We start from the raw sequence: 12,500 nt of genomic DNA on the forward strand, positions 1-12,500 counted from the left end.
GAAAACAGAGGGAGAGAGAGAGAGAGAAAGAGAGACAGACAGACGGACAGACAGACAGAGAAAGAGAGAGACAGAGACAGAGAGAGGCGTGAAAAGAAGTTCAACGACGTTGTGTACCTGAACCCTATCTCGGGGAACTATCGATGTTGGGTCGCCGGGAGGCCACACACCAGAGGAGATCCTGCTTTGCTGCTGAGTCACTTTGGTGCCGTGCAGTAGTGTCTGTTCTGATATAATGTACTTAGGACACCACACACTAGGTCCATAGAGGGAACGTTCCCCCTCCCCCCTCCCCCTAGACTGGAGACCGCAACCATGCCCCTCCAACGACAGTCTCCCATGAACCTACCGACACCGGAGACCTGGACAGGATTCACCCCAAGCATGGAGGCTGAGGTGGGTCGAAACTGAGGTCACCATGAAAGCAGGACGATTTCAGTCTACAATGCACACCTGACATTATAAGACGGATATCGTCACAAGATGGAATGGAACACAACCATATATATATATATATATATAATGTGCACATCTGTCTTTCAGTCAACAGGGTGCATTCTCTGTGTGTGAGGTCTGTTTTGATATGCAATGTCCTGACTATACTCAACTCAGCAAAACACACTTCCCTACAAATTGTCTTTTTGCAAGCTTTCATTTTTTTTCTTCATTTTTCCAAGTCAGTAACTGGGTAAAAGAAATGAAATGTGTATAAACTCACCAATGCTGAGCAAAGGAAAAGGTGAACATAAGAAAACCCGTAATATACAACCCCCCCTACCGTGTGCAGAAGAAATTAATGAGATACACATCCACAATGTACTGCAAATAAATATAAAGCATCCTGAACGTCGTGGTTTACAACCGTAGTGGTGGTAGTAGTGGTAGTAGCAGCAGTAGTAGTAGTAGTAGTAGTGGCAGTGGTAGTAGAAGTCGTTGTAGTAATAGTTGCAGTAGTACTAGTGCTTCGTTAGCTTACATGTAACACCCACACCACGCGATGTTAAACAGATGGCATTTGACAACAACAACAACAACAGCGACAGCGATGGGCGGTAACAGGAATGTACCCAACCACAGTTATTAGCATGAGCATTGGAATGAGATCATGATCGTCTCTCTCTCTCTCTCTCTCTCTCTCTCTCTCTCTCTCTCTCTGTCTCTCTCTCTCTGTGTCTCTGTGTCTCTCTCACCTTTGTCGCTCTTATTCTCTGCACAAGGGGACGTCACAACAAAGAGTATACTCTGATGTGTAGAGAGGTGGTACAAAAAAAACAACAACAACAGCAACAAAAAAACACACACGGATGATGGATTGTGTGTGTGTGTGTGTGTGTGTGTGTGTGTGTGTGTGTGTGTGTGTGTGTGTGTGTGTGTGTGTGTGAGCGCGCGCGCGCGTCATGGTAAAGAAAGACGTGTTGACTGGTGTGCGTTCAGCACTTATTCGCTTTCAATGAAGTGTATTGCCCATTGTCATAGAAAATAAAATAGAGACTTGAAAAAAAAGCAATAGAGAAAGAAAGAAAGAAAGAGAAACACACAAAAAGACACGACAACAACAAAAAACCAGAAACATAACAGCAACTGTTTTCATTACAACCGACACGAATGCTGAGGCTCCACTGTCGTCATCCTTGTCATCATTATCAATAACTATCATCTTCATCATCATCACCATCATCATCGTCTGCATTGTCGTCGTCATCATCTCATCACCATCATCATCGTCTGCATTGTCGTCGTCGTCATCATCATCATCATCGTCTGCATTGTCGTCGTCATCATCTCTCATCATCATCATCACCATCATCATCGTTTGCATTGTCGTCATCATCTTTCATCACCATCATCATCGTCTGCATTGTCGTCGTCGTCATCATCATCATCACCATCATCATCGTCTGCATTGTCGTCGTCATCATCTCTCATCATCATCATCGTCTGCATTGTCGTCGTCATCATCATCATCACCATCATCATCGTCTGCATTGTCGTCGTCATCATCTCTCATCACCATCATCATCGTCTGCATTGTCGTCGTCGTCATCATCATCATCACCATCATCATCGTCTGCATTGTCGTCGTCATCATCTCTCATCATCATCATCATCATCATCGTCTGCATTGTCGTCGTCATCATCTCTCATCATCATCACCATCATCATCGTCTGCATTGTCGTCGTCATCATCTCTCATCATCATCATCATCATCATCGTCTGCATTGTCGTCGTCGTCATCATCATCATCATGTCCTTCATTAACAGCTTCACTCCCCCCATCAGTAGATAATACTATTACCGGTGTAACACAGAATTATGACCATCATCAGTTTCTTTTTATGTACAGATATGGTTAAAAAGAATTTTCAAAAAAACAAAAACAAAAAACAAACAAACAAACAAAAAAACCTTATGAAATGGCATATATTATAGTCAGCTGTGTCCGACTATGACCATCAGAACAGCAGAGGAGGTAACTGCTGTTCCGACTATTTGGGCTAGAATTTGATTATAGTGGAGAGTGTCTTGCCCAAGTTACATCCCCACTCTCTCAGCCATGAGGGTTTTAGGACAGTCGGCGTTGGGATGGTTCCCAAAGGCCAGCTAGCCCACAAGGCTGCAGCACTAAGAGCCTGTGCAATTTTGCCTCCTAGTTTGAGAGTCATAGTCCTTCACAAAAGACTGAGCTGTAAATGGTTTCCCATTGACTGGAGAAACCATTGATAATACAGCTCTCACTTTGCTGTTGGCCCAAATGTAAACTTATGTCAATCTGTGATATAAGCCGAGTGTTGAAAAAGCAACAGCAATTTGCATTAGGCGTGAAGGCAGCCCAGACACTTTACTACAAATGGAACGATATACAATACAGATCAAGAATAAAACAAGATAAACTGAAAAAGATTAAACAAATAATCCAAATGAAATAGGAATAAAACCACGTACACGAGATTGGGTGAAAATAACCAGAAGTTAGTAACAACAAAAAAAAAGAGAAAAAAAAAGAAATAAAAAGGACAAAACAAAATAGAAAATAATAAAACATGCATTTCATTCACACACACACACACACACACACACACACACACACACACACACACACACAACACACACACACACACACACACACACACACACACAATTGTAGCTGGTTTGTTTGTATATCAAACCACCCGCACTTTCATCGTTATTTCTCGTTTTGCTTTCTCCTTCAAAATAGACAGGGACAAACCAGGTAATGTATGCCCTTCAGTTGACCACACAGTACCAGGTAATGTATGTCCTTCAGATGACCACACAGTATCAGGTAATGTATGCCCTTCAGTTGACCACACAGTATCAGGTAATGTATGTCCTTCAGTTGACCACACAGTATCAGGTAATGTATGCCCTTCAGTTGACCACACAGTATCAGGTAATGTATGCCCTTCAGTTGACCACACAGTATCAGGTAATGTATGTCCTTCAGTTGACCACACAGTACCAGGTAATGTATGCCCTTCAGTTGACCACACAGTATCAGGTAATGTATGTCCTTCAGTTGACCACACAGTACCAGGTAATGTATGCCCTTCAGTTGACCACACAGTATCAGGTAATGTATGCCCTTCAGTTGACCACACAGTATCAGGAGCAAGAATACCATACGTCAGTTCAGCAGTTAACCGTAAAAAAGGAAATAAAAAAAGACCAGCAAAATGTCTACTACATATATGATAAACAGAACTGCGCAATCAACAACCATCTACCTGTAGAAGATCTAGTCATCAACCCCATCCACATGTAATATGCAGCTTCTGTTCAAACGTGTGTGTGTGTGTGTGTGTGTGTGTGTGTGTGTGTGTGTGTGTGTGTGTGTGTGTGTGTGTGCGCGTGCATGTGTGTTTGTGTGTGTGTGTGTGTGTGTGTGTGTGTGTGTGTGTGTGTGTGTGTGTGTGTGTGTGTGTGTGTGTGTGTGTGTGTGTGTGTGCAGTGCGTGCATGTGTGAGTATGCACAAGTTTTTATATTGATATGCACTTGTATGTATCCTAATTTCTACTGTATCTGTGTTTGTGTATAATTTTTCGATTATGTTCGTATCTTGTTATGTACTATCCCCCCGAATATTCCTTGTGACCCCGGTACACTTGGTCATAAAGACATATTCTATTCTATTCTATTCTATTCTAACAGGAAAATCAACAACATGGAATCATTAACTCACTATTTTGTACATAGCTATATAAAGATATCAAGATAAATTATCTAATAAAACGTTTACCACTCGGTGAAAAGAACAACCAAACCTTACTTTCAATTGAGTAGCTAACTATATTAAACAAAGAAAAGGGAAAAAAAGAGACAAGCTTGTGGCAAGCTCAGAAATAAGTTATCAACTTTTTGTTATAAAGAGGTAAGCTTATAACTAAAGCCAGCGATTGATATTAAATTAACTAACTAAACTACTACTAGTACTACTACTAACAATGATAATGATAACAGTAACAATGATATCGACCATTAAAAAAAAGAGATAAATAATGATACAACAATGATCCATATAACAGTCAACCAAACAAGCGAAACAGCCCTTTGATGCTACACACACACACACACACACACACACACACACACACACAAAGAAAAAAACCCACCCCAAAACAACAGCTCAGCACACACACACACACACACACACACACACACACACACACTCTCGCACACACACACACACGCGCGCGCACACACACACACACGCACAAGCACCTAAACAAAGAAAAAAATACACCCCCCAAAAACAACAGCTCAGCATACTATCATGACAAATTGCGAGGCTAGGCAAGGCTAGGCACGAATCATAACAAAGTGTCCTCACCAACGGACCACTGGTAAGTAGGGGCCTGAATTTGCTCACACTGACCTGAGAGCAAGTCCAGCATACATAGCACAACAGAAAACACTGCTGGACTGCTAACACATCACAACAGACAGCTATGACAATCACAGAGAAAAAATACACTTCTCTTTGCTCCGGTAATGCCCTGTGTGTGTGTGTGTGTGTGTGTGTGTGTGTGTGTGTGTGTGTGTGTGTGTGTGTGTGTGTGTGTGTGTGTGTGTGTTGTTGTTGTTGTTGTTGTTGTTGTTGTTGTTGTTTTCTTTTAGTGTCCTCAATTCTGGGACCCCTTTTTATGGACGAAAAGTTTCGTGCGTTTTGCATTGCATTACAGGTTCGTATGAGAAATGACATAGTGTTGCGTACAGTCGGCCCTTGTGATCCTAATCAACGATTAGGCATAATAATTAAAAGACGGAATGATCCTCATCATGACTATACATACCGACACTTGTGATGCTAATCAACGATTAGGCATAATAACTAAAAGACGGAATGATCCTCATCATGACTATACATACCGACACTTGTGATCCTAATCAACGATTAGGCATAATAATTAAAAGACGGAATGATCCTCATCATGACTATACACACCGACACTTGTCGTCTCAAGCAGGCTTTTCTTTGTTTATCATTGCATTCAATTGTTTGTGGGTACATAGAAAAAAAAGAAGCTCTCTGTTACAGAAACTGAATATTGATATACAAATCGAATGAACGAGTCATCGCAGACGATGTATTTTGGATCTTGCAAGATATTGCACGTTACTGTAGCGACGAAATCTGACCCACAATTGAGTAGGCCTATAATATAAGCCCTCAAAATAGAGAAAAAAACCCCAAACATGCGTTTCAACAACTATGAAATGGGTTTCGACATCCACTAATGATAATAATTCTATTTCATCAGTTCACGAAAATTGCCGTTGAATCAGGTCCCTGAATTTAGGTTACTAAAATGGAAAATGACTTCTTTTACAGGTGTTGTTGTTGTTGTTGTTGTTGCAAAGTGTATTACCCAGCCCTGTTGTCCGATACAAACACAAAGGATATGATAACATCAACAGCACGTGGTTGACGATCAACAGTCAACAGAAGCACACAGGTATACTTCTGATGGTGTTAGGGACGGGTAGAACAGGGAGTAATAGAGAAGGAGAAGAGAGAGAGAGAAGCATAACCGCAACTCACCCCTTTGTGAACCTGTGGTAACAAGTACACCACACATGACGTAACCTTATATCACGTCACTGAGAGTAAGAGACTTATGACGTCAAAGCTTTTTTATTTTTATTTTTTAATATTTTCCCCCCCTATTTTTCTAAGAATGTGGTGACAGTAAATGACATGATCTGTAAGACGTCGTAATGACATGACTATGTATTGAGTCACAATGAACCAACAGGATGACAGTACACGTACTGGTATACCAGTGACGCCAGTCAGTGCATTGCATTAGATTTCGTTGGACGGTTAACACCGAATCCTTATTTTCTCGTGCCAGATTTTGTTAGAGAATTTTGTGCAGAGCAAACACTCTCTATGAAAAAAAAGAGAAAGAAATAAACAGGCGATCCAGGTTTCATGACGACTAGTGCCAGACTCCATTTATTCCCGGATGCCGAAGGTTGGCTTATGTTAATCTAAAAAAAACAAAAAGAAAAAAAGCACGTTTATGACAACTCTGATATCGATACGCCGCTACTGTGTCAGAGAGTAGTTCACAAATCAAACTGACCAACAGCACTCCACTTATCCTCCGTGGTTTGTCCTGTCTTCAAAGATTAGGCTGAAAGAACTGAATTTAGTAAAACATAAAAAAATAGTAAATTTATTAAAAAAGAAAAAAAGAACAATAAAAAAGAAAAAAAAGAGAGAGAACAAAAACAGCCCACAAAAAATGTCCATCCAATCAAACACCAACAACAAAAAAAGAATACAAAGACACAAACGACAACGAAATTTAAAGACGGGGAGAAAAAAAAGCCCCACATTCATTGCATAACAGCTGAACATTGCAATCATTATCAGTTCATACAGAAAAAACCAGCATTTCTTTGTATGGTTTACAGTGGGAAGAAAAACAACAACAACAGCAGCAGCAGCAGCAGCAGCAACAACAACAAAAACCATCAGTTGAATAATTGGCACCTCAACGCCCAGTCGATGTGTTTTGTTGTCCCAGCAAACAAACACAAACCATGCATGATCTGCCGACCCAAACATCACCTCAGTTTCTGATCGTTCAGCTTAAAGAAACAGGAAGTCAAAAACACAATTTCAAACCAATTGTCTCTTGTTTGTGCTTGTGTTAAAAACAAACAAACAAACAAAAATCAGCAGCAACAAGAAAAAACAGCAACCAATGAACACCAACATACGACGATACAACTTTGGGGCAAAAACCATACCCAAGGTGGGCAAAAGGAAATCGGAACACAATGGAGAACGATTTTAAAAGCAAGATGCACAAAAAGAGTAACAGTTATAAATGAACGATGCGTCAAGAACTGTAAGAGAAATGAAAAAAAAAGGGGGGGGAAATGATAATCTCAATCCAAGGGTTGTGCTTGTTAATTGAGACGGAAAGAGGTCGATCAAATAAAATAAATAAAGGACACATAATCCATTCTCTCTCTCTCTCTCTCTCTCTCTCTCTCTCTCTCTCTCTCTCTCTCTCCGCCCCACCACCCCCAGATCCCATCTCTCTCTAGTCTAGGGTGCAGAAGGGGTTACTCTAAAGAGAGAAACTAGAGATCAGGTATCACAAGAACTAGAGAGAAAATGAAAACACCAAAATGAATCTGCATCTATAAAGGAAGGGTCTGAACATGAATTCAAAAAAAGGCAAAAAAATTCTTGAACAAAAAGAGTGTTTCCGGCAGAGGTATTGGGCTTTTTTTTCCTTAAAAAGAAAACAAAAGCGAAATAGAGATATTGCATGGAGGGAGATAAGCGACTTAAAGTTTCTACGGATATACCATGAATCAGAAGAAACGCAGAAGGATATTCAAGCAGAAGAGGAGACCGCGGGAAAAAAAGAACACACAGACACACAGACACAGACACAGACACAGACACACACACACACACACACACACAGCAACAAAAAACAAACAAACAAAAAAAACAAAGAAACAAACAACAACAACACCTAAACAAACTACCCCCAACCCCATCTCACCCCCGCCCCGCCCCAGCCCCCGACACACACACAGACACACAGACACACAGACACACACACACACACACACACACACACACACACACACACACACACACACACACACACCAAACAACAACAACAACAAAACAACAACAACAAAAACACCAAAAATAAAACCCACGAAAAAAAGACCACGGAAACAACACCACTACCTAAACAAACTGCCGCAACCAGCCCTGCCCCTCCCCCCTCAAACACACACACACGTGTGCACACGTGCACGCATAAAGAAACCGACCACAAAACAACAGCACCCAAACCAACGCCCCACACCAGACACCACAAGAAGACAACCCTCCCCCCCAAAAAAAACAACACCTAAACAAACGCCCCAACCCCCTCACTCCATCCACCAAATAACAACAACAACAACAATAACAAGAAAAAAAATGAATGAATGAACAACAACAACCCCCGCCCCCCCCCCACACACACACACACCCTTACCTGTGTCTCGCACCCTGGACGCCGTGTTGCCGTTGGGCAGGAAGCCGGACTCGGAGGGGGCGGCCAGGGAGGCCAGGCCGCTCCGGCTTCCGTTCAGCAGCCTCATCTTGGCCTCCTCCCTCTTCCGCCAGTAGGCCTTGGGCATCTTGACCTTGCCCTTGGCCCACTGCATCTGGGGGTACCAGTTGTTCCTGGGTTGGGGTGGATAGAATAGAATAGAATAGAATAGAATGGAATAGACTGGAATAGAATGGACTAGATTAGAATACTCGGCTCACTAGCACTGCATACGGGGGTACCAGTTGTTCCTGGTTGGGGTGGATAGAATAGAATGGAATAGACTGGAATAGAATGGACTAGATTAGAATACTCGGCTCACTAGCACTGCATACGGGGGTACCAGTTGTTCCTGGGTTGGGGTGGATAGAATAGAATAGAATAGAATGGAATAGACTGGAATAGAATGGACTAGATTAGAATACTCGGCTCACTAGCACTGCATACGGGGGTACCAGTTGTTCCTGGATGGGGTGGATAGAATAGAATAGAATGGTATGGAATAGAACAGAATAGAATGCTTGGCCCACTGCGTCTGGGGGTACCAGTTGTTCCTGGATGGGGTGGATAGAATGGAATGGAATAAAATGGAACAAAATAGAATAGAACAGATTGAAACAGAATAGAACAGACAATGCAATGGTTTTACATTACACCACGTGCTGTGCACACTCGAGCTGCACACACACACACACACACACACACACACACACGTTTTGATACAGATACACACACACACACCTTTTGATACAGATACACACACACACACACACACACACACGTTTTGATACAGATACACACACACACACACACACACACACACACGTTTTGATACAGATACACACACACACACACACGTTTTGATACAGATACACACACACACACACGTTTTGATACAGATACACACACACACACACACACACACACACGTTTTGATACAGCTACACACAGCCAGAGGGGCGGACAGTGCAGTGGAATATGTATTGTATGACTTCTTGTCACAACAGATTTCTCTGCGTGAAATTCGAGCTGCTCTTCCCAGGGAGAACGCCTCGCTACGCTGAGAGCACCACCAATTTTTTTTTTTTGTTTTGCTGTATTTTTATTTCCTGCATGCAATTTTATGTTTTCCTATCGAAGTGGATTTTTCCTACAGAATTGTGCAATGGGCAACTCTTTTTTCTTTTAATTATTTTTATTTTACCGTAGGTTCTTTTACGTGCGCTAATTACATGCTATACACGGTACCTCGCTTTATCGTCTCATCCGAATGACTAGCGTCGATCAGACCACTTACTACTCAAGGTCTAGTCGTGGAGGGGGAAAAAATACTGGCGAATCTGGGATTCGAATCAGCGCGCTCAGATTCTTTCGCTTCCTAGGCAGACGCATTACCAACTGGGCCAACTCCATTGCTTCCATCGATCCATACCAACGGGATCGATATTTTGATAGGTTTTTTTTTGTTTCTTTTTCAGCCCAGACATGATCCAGGGCGGTCGGATGGTTAGGTAGGTAGATAGGTAGGTAGGTAGATAGGTAGTTAAGTTACTCAAGGAGGCGTCACTGCGTTCGGACAAATCCATATACACTACATACACCAAATCTGCTAACCAGATGCCTGACCAGCAGCGTAACCCGATGCACTTTGTCAGGCCTTGAAGAAAAAAAGAGAAGAAGAAAAAAGAGCATGAACAAATAAATGGATACATCCTTAAGTTAATGAATAGATAATTAAACAAATATATAAATAAAAGTAAGCACATAGATAAGGAAATTTTTAAGAGTGCGGAAACCAAATTATATATATATATATATATATATATATATATATATATATATATATATATATATATATATATATGTGTGTGTGTGTGTGTGTGTGTGTGTGTGTGTGTGTGTGTGTGTGTGTGTGTAAATACAATAAAAACAGTAATATTAAAAAATAAAATTGAAAGACAATAATCAAAATAAATGAATAAATAAATAAGCAAATAAATGTGAACAAACATACTGACACGCACGCACACACACACACACACACACACACACACACACACACACACACACACACACACACACACACACACACACACACACACACACACACACACACACACACACACAACACGTATGCAACAAACATGCAGTTTAGTTACGCAGATATGAAAGCACAAAACAAAAGGGCACAGGCCCAAACACTACAGATAAAAATAAAAGTGCTTAGTAGGGTGGGCTATAAGCCACAAAGTCACTCACTCACTCACTCTATCAATCTCTCACTCACTCACTCCCCTTCCCCTCCACCCCCACACCCTCCATGCTTACCACGTCAGTCCCATGACGACCATGCCGATGACGACGAAGAGTAAGATGAAAGCCACGCCAGCTGCCGCCACCAGGCCCCCGATATTGTAGTCATCGCACAGCACCCCTGGGTACCACAGAACCCACATGGTTTTGTTGATGATGGTGGTGGTGGTGGTGCTTTTGGTGGTGGTGGTGCTGCTGTTGTTGTTGTTGTTGTTGAAGGAGGTGGTGGTGGTGGTGCTATTGTTGTTGTTGTTGGTGGTGGTGGTGGTGCTATTGTTGTTGTTGTTGTTGAAGGTGGTGGTGGTGCTGCTGCTATTGTTGTTGTTGAAGGTGGTGGTGGTGGTGCTATTGTTGTTGTTGTTGGGGGTGGTGGTGGTGGTGGTGCTGCTGCTATTGTTGTTGTTGTTGAAGGTGGTGGTGGTGGTGCTATTGTTGTTGTTGTTGTTGAAGGTGGTGGGGTGGTGGTGCTACTATTGTTGTTGTTGTTGTTGAAGGTGGTGGTGGTGGTGCTATTGTTGTTGTTGCTGCTGATGGTGGTGCTATTGTTGTTGTTGTTGTTAGTGGTGGTGGTGGCGATGGTAGTGTTGCTGTTGTTGTTGTTTTGTTGTTGTTGTTGTTGCTGATGGTGGTGTGATGTTGTTGTTGGTGGTGGTGCTATTGTTGCTGTTGGTGGTGGTGGTGGTGATGGTGATATTATTGGTGGTGGTGCTGCTGCTATTGTTGTTGTTGTTGTTGTTGTTGTTGGTGGTGGTGGTGGTGGTGGCGATGGTAGTGTTGCTATTGTTGGTGTTTTGTTGTTGTTGTTGTTGCTGATGGTGGTGTGATGTTGTTGGTGGTGGTGGTGGTGGTGCTGCTATTGTTGTTGTTGGCAGTGGTAGTAGTGTTGCTATTGTTGGTTTTGTTGTTTTTGTTGTTGTTATTATTACTGTATTGTATATATATATATATATATATATATATATATATATATATATATATATATATATATATATATATATATAAAACCAAAAAAACAAAACAAAAAAAACACAAAAAAACAAAACAGTGTAGCATTACACAGCAGATTATACTTCAACGAGAGCACCTAAACACTGGTAGGATCCCTTCACGTGATGCTATTGTTGTTGTTGTTGTTGTTGTCATTGCTGTTTGAACTTTGCCCCTTTGTGGGCGTGGACAGAATGGGGAAAAGCCATAAAAGCTGAGGTTCAACCCTCCAACATAAAGATTTCTGTCTTGTCTTGTTTTGTCTTGTTGTATTGTTGTTTTGAAATGACACACAGCAAGGTGTTAAAAAAATATGTTCAGTGAATCAGAGCTATGAGTACATACTTCCTCCACACTCAAAGAACAAAGCTCGCGCACTCTTAATTTTATTATTTTTTGTACGCTTATAGTTGACTTCATCAAGCTTTTGCGCCTTATACATATTATTATTATTAGTAGTAGTTCTTTAAAAAAAAATGTATTTATCTATTATTCATTTACTTTTTTTTCTCAAGGCCTGACTAAGCGCGTTGGGTTACGCTGCTGGTCAGGCATCTGCTTGGCAGATGTGGTGTGGTGTAGCGTATATGGATTTGTC

General features: G+C 41.6%; 1 protein-coding gene across 5 annotated transcripts in view; it reads right to left on the minus strand.

The window, feature by feature from the left end:
• The window catches only part of LOC143292367 (uncharacterized), a 48,542-nt gene that overhangs the window by 20,207 nt on the left and 15,835 nt on the right, over window positions 1-12,500 (minus strand). The window contains exons 2-5 of one of the 5 annotated variants that reach the window (XM_076602573.1): window positions 10,931-11,036; window positions 8,546-8,736; window positions 6,064-6,075; window positions 4,852-4,896 (exon numbers count right to left, since the gene is read on the minus strand). In XM_076602573.1, the coding sequence (XP_076458688.1) occupies window positions 4,852-4,896; window positions 6,064-6,075; window positions 8,546-8,736; window positions 10,931-11,036 (354 nt within the window). Of the gene's footprint in view, window positions 1-1,190; window positions 1,209-4,851; window positions 4,897-6,063; window positions 6,076-8,545; window positions 8,737-10,930; window positions 11,037-12,500 lie in introns of all 5 variants that reach the window. The other 4 variants (XM_076602575.1, XM_076602574.1, XM_076602576.1 and 1 more) reach the window with 4 other exon arrangements.

The sequence above is a fragment of the Babylonia areolata genome, chromosome 18 (assembly GCF_041734735.1).
Source record: "Babylonia areolata isolate BAREFJ2019XMU chromosome 18, ASM4173473v1, whole genome shotgun sequence".
NCBI classification, from domain to species: Eukaryota; Metazoa; Mollusca; class Gastropoda; order Neogastropoda; family Buccinidae; genus Babylonia; species Babylonia areolata.